The 4,645-nt window shown below is 38.9% G+C and overlaps 1 protein-coding gene across 1 annotated transcript; it reads right to left on the bottom strand.

The window, feature by feature from the left end:
* Nucleotides 1-213: 213 nt before the first annotated feature.
* On the bottom strand, nt 214-3,855 carry LOC130459307 (SH3 domain-containing protein 2-like). Its single transcript, XM_056826581.1, has 5 exons — nt 3,835-3,855; nt 1,860-1,976; nt 1,718-1,784; nt 1,468-1,619; nt 214-905 (listed from the first exon to the last, which is right to left on the bottom strand). The coding sequence occupies exons 1-5, from the start codon at nt 3,853-3,855 to the stop codon at nt 774-776; spliced, it is 489 nt and encodes a 162-aa protein (XP_056682559.1). The 3' UTR covers nt 214-773.
* Between the last annotated feature and the right edge of the window lie 790 nt (nt 3,856-4,645).

Below are 4,645 nucleotides of genomic sequence, written 5' to 3'. Positions count from 1 at the left end.
GTTATTTGCCACGCACATTAGCTAAATGTGCGATGCAAATTACTTTTAGGCGCCAAAAAAAAAGTCATTTGCCACGCACATTAGCTTAATGTGCGACGCAAATGACAATTTTAGCGCCAAAAAATTAAGTCATTTGCCTCGCACATTGAGCTAACGTGCGTTGCAAATGACTTTTTGTTTTTTTTTTTAAAATTCGTTTTTTAATATTTTAGTTGGAAATTCCGACATGATCGTCTTTGAAATTAGACGCTTCATTCCCAATACCGGGAATACATTTATAAATAATACCTGTCACAAAAGTTTACAACGTAATTAACGTTCCCAATAAAAGGCAATTAAATTCGTCATAGATCGATCAACCAACATGTTACAACAAACATAAAATTATTACAACAAAGGTACGTAGCTAGCTAGAGATCAAGTTCATATTAAAAATTATGGACGAAGAAGGGGGGAAAACTAACATTTCATCCATAAGACATATGTACTGTATAATGAGTCGTTGAAGAGTCAATCTCTGACAGCAGCCATTGCAGATGCAGCTTCCTTACCCAATATCCCCATGTTAGATTTCAGGTCATGAAGCTTTGACTCAGCAACACTTCTAATTTCATAACAATATCTGGATTTCCTGATGCTTCTCTAACTTTTGCCTGGCGTTTGGAAACTTGAATTGCTTGTCTAGGTTCAAGTTAGATGAAAATGAAATCACAGGCTTTGCTTGAGAGTCTCCAAGTTCAAGAAAGACAACATATTCTCCCAAGCTCTAAATCCTAAGATAATAGTGTAATTGTTTGTAATACCTGAGCTTCAGTTTCTTGTCGCATTCTGTCATAGCGTTGAGCAAGATGTCGAGCATCCTCCAAGGGAGCTCCCATAACCATTGCTCTTAAGGGCTCTGCTACCTGATAATCAAAATAACTTCAGAAAAATATCATGACAATAGATATAGGGTACAACACTACGACTAGAGGTTGTCATATAAGGGGTAAAGAAACACTTCAAGTAACAACAAGACAGTTACAAGAATATGCTGAGTCGTTTCTTTAAATGGGAAGATGGGAGGAAAAGGATACAAAAGAATCTAAAAATATGTTAGCATGATATGAAGGTGCCTAGACACTTCAAGTTTATCTCATTTTCATCTTGAAAAAGTCTCTAAAATTAAATTTTAGATTATCAGTGAGTGTTACTACTCTAGCTGAACAAAAGATTTATTCTCAGATGAAAGGAATACTTATTTAACATCCATTTGCATTCATTTCACAAAATAAAATAAAATTCAGCCATCGAGATAAGGTGTAGTTTGTTCAAGGAAATAATAGAATATAGCCTATACTTAACAATTAATCAATGTTAAAATTCTCCCTTACTGAGGAAAAAAAATTGAAGTAACATGAATGAACTGATCCTAGCATAAAATTAGTAAAACGAGAAACATTAATCATTAACCAGAGATGACCAGACCTGTGTACCCAGAGCTTTCAGTAAATTTCCACGCTCCTTCTCCATGTGTGCACGAGCTCGGGAAAAACTGGCAGTTGCTTTGGACAATGTGCTACCACTAGTGCATGTATTTTCTCCACCATACTTCCTGCTATCTTCAGACAACTTTGTTCCTAGTACATGTGCCACGTAAAGACTAATGAACACAGGAAACTACATTGGCTTGTAAGAGAAGCCAATGTATAAACTGGTTATATAGGTGGAAAGTTACCGATTTCAACTTGCTTTGACCCGGTAAAAATATAACCTTCAACTCCACGCACAATATCTCGAAAATTCTGAAACATGAAAACATTGAATAAGTAAAAAAATCCACAGAGAAACTTAAAGGTTACCCCAGACAATCAAGCAACCTTAGCGGCCCGTGTTGATATGTAAAGCTTCTCAAGCTTCTGATTTTGATTAAGCTCCCCTTCATCTGTAATTAAATTATCTGAGTTATATCCTCCACCAAATTGCTTTAAAACAGCCTGCGGTGCAGATACAAATCATTAAGATAAACACAGCCCATCATAGAGAAGACGTTCATTCAGCTTCAGCACAGCAAGTGACAACAAGCAAATAATCTGGCTAGAAAGTAAGCGGAAAATTTCCCCCATTAACATCTTTAGGGGTATATAATTAGCAGATAGGGGGCTGATTAAATTTTGGTAGACAAAAGCTCGTTCTTCTAACCTTAAGATATTATCCGATACACCAAAATTCAATCTTAATATCAGGATTAAAATGCAATCTTAAATGTAAAAATTTTTTCTTCAACTAAATAAAATCCACAAAACACAATTTAAATGTACCTAATTAATCAATGAAGCAATTGAAGAGAGGAGGGTCGGCGGCGTTAGCAAGCAGCGGCGGTAGTGTAGGAGGAACTGTGAAGCGGCGACAGTGAGCTGTGAAGAGGGGGTTGAACGACGAGCAGGGGGCAGCGACAGATCTAGAAGAGGCTCATTTTCGAACCCAAGGAAGTTGACGGCGACAGTGAGCTGTGCGACAGACCTAAATCGAAACGCGGCAGAAGGAGGAATAGCGCGCAGGCCGGAGATCGATGAGGAGGTTGACGGCAGAAGGACGAGGAAGGACGAGGAAGGAGGCAGTGAAGGGTGAAGGATGAGGAAGGACGAGGAAGGTTTTTAATTAGGTCGCAGCTGTAGAATTGGAGAACGCCAGATCCAAATTAAAACTCATCGGCGTCGCAGTATTACTAATCTGCGACGCAGATGACTCTAAGATGTTCTCAGAGTCATTTGCGTCGCAGATTAATAATACTGCGACGCAAACAAGTGAGTATATTGCGTCGCACTTTTACTAATCTGCGACGCAAATGACTCTATGGGCATTTTAAAGTTCTTTGCGTCGCGGATTAATAAAACTACGACGCAAATGACTAATTTTAATGCTAAGAATTGTCATATGCGTCACATGTTAATAATGGCGATGCAAATTTAGCGATGCAAATAAACACTTTTCCACTAGTGTTAAGGGACCAATAAGTTGGTTTTTTCCCGACCAAACCTTATTATATGACCATATTAAACATTCCCCAAAATTTTAGAAGATCTAAAAAAAAACCACAAAACGGGTCAAATTTGGTCGAAAAGTGTGCATTATACGATTTTGGCTAATTTTTAAATTTTAAGAAACTTGATACGTTAGATGTACGGGAACTTCCCACATACCCTATGGGTCCCCAGGGGTCATATTGGGTGCTTAGCAGCATCTCCCCGGCCTCCTAAATGGCATTTAAGGAGACTTCGAAAAAACGCGCGTTGTGAAATAAATGGAATTCCAGGGCCTTAAGGGACCAATAAGTTGGTTTTTTCCCGACCAAACCTTATTATATGACCATATTATACATTCCCAAAAATTTGAGGAGATCTAAAAAAAAAACCACAAAACGGGTCAAATTTGGTCGAAAAGTGTGCATACCCTTTGGGTCGATTTTGGCTAATTTTTACATTTTAAGAAACTTGAAACGTTAGAGGTCTGGGAGCTTCCCACATACCCTTTGGGTCCCCAGGGGTCATATTGGGTGCTTAGCAGCATCTCCCCAACCTCCTAAATGGCATTTAAAGGGACTTCGAAACAACGCGCGTTGTGAAATAAATGGAATTCCGGGACCTTAAGGGACCAATTAGTTGGTTTTTTTTTCCGACCAAACCTTATTATATGACCATATTATACATTCCCCAAAATTTGAGGAGATCTAAAAAAAAACCACAAAACGGGTCAAATTTGGTCGAAAAGTGTGCATTATAGGTGGGTGATTTTGGCTAATTTTTAAATTTTAAGAAACTTGAAACGTTAGAGGTCCGGGCACTTCCCACATACCCTATGGGTCCTAGGGGTCATATTGGGTGCTTAGCAACATTTCCCCGGCCTCCTAAATGGCATTTAAAGGGACTTCGAAAAAACGCGCGTTGTGAAATAAATGGAATTCCGGGGCCTTAAGGGACCAATAAGTTGGTTTTTTCCCGACCAAACCTTATTATATGACCATATTATACATTCCCCAAAATTTTATGAGATCTAAAAAAAAATCACAAAACGGGTCAAATTTGGTCGAAAAGTGTGCATTATAGGTGGGCAATTTTGGCTAATTTTTACATTTTAAGAAACTTGAAACGTTAGAGGTCCGGGCGCTTACCACATACCCTTTCGGTCCCCAGGGGTCATATTGGGTGCTTAGCAGCATCTCCCCGGCCTCCTAAATGGCATTTAAAGGGATTTCTAAAAAACGCGCGTTGTAGAATAAATGACATTCTGGGGCCTTAAGGTACCATTAAGTTGGTTTTTTCCCGACCAAGCTTTATTATATGATCATATTAAACATTCCCCAAAATTTGATGAGATCCAAAAAAAATCCACAAAGTCGGTCAAATTTGGTCAAAAAGTGTGCATAAGGCGGGCGATTTTGCTAATTTTTACATTTTAGGAAATGGGAAATGTTAGGGGTCTGGGCGCTTCCCACATACTTCATGGGTTCTCAGGGGGTCATATTGGGTGCTTAGAAGCATCTCCTCGGCCTCCTAAATGGAATTTAAAGGGATTTTTGAAAAAACACGTGTTGCAGAATATATGGAATTCCGGGGCCTTAAGGGACCAATAAGTTGGTTTTTTCCCGACCAAACCTTGGGCGATT

The sequence above is a fragment of the Spinacia oleracea genome, chromosome 4 (genome assembly GCF_020520425.1).
Source record: "Spinacia oleracea cultivar Varoflay chromosome 4, BTI_SOV_V1, whole genome shotgun sequence".
NCBI lineage: Eukaryota > Viridiplantae > Streptophyta > Magnoliopsida > Caryophyllales > Amaranthaceae > Spinacia > Spinacia oleracea.
The sequence above is the reverse complement of the archived record's forward strand: the minus strand, read 5'-3'. Positions and strand labels throughout refer to the sequence as shown.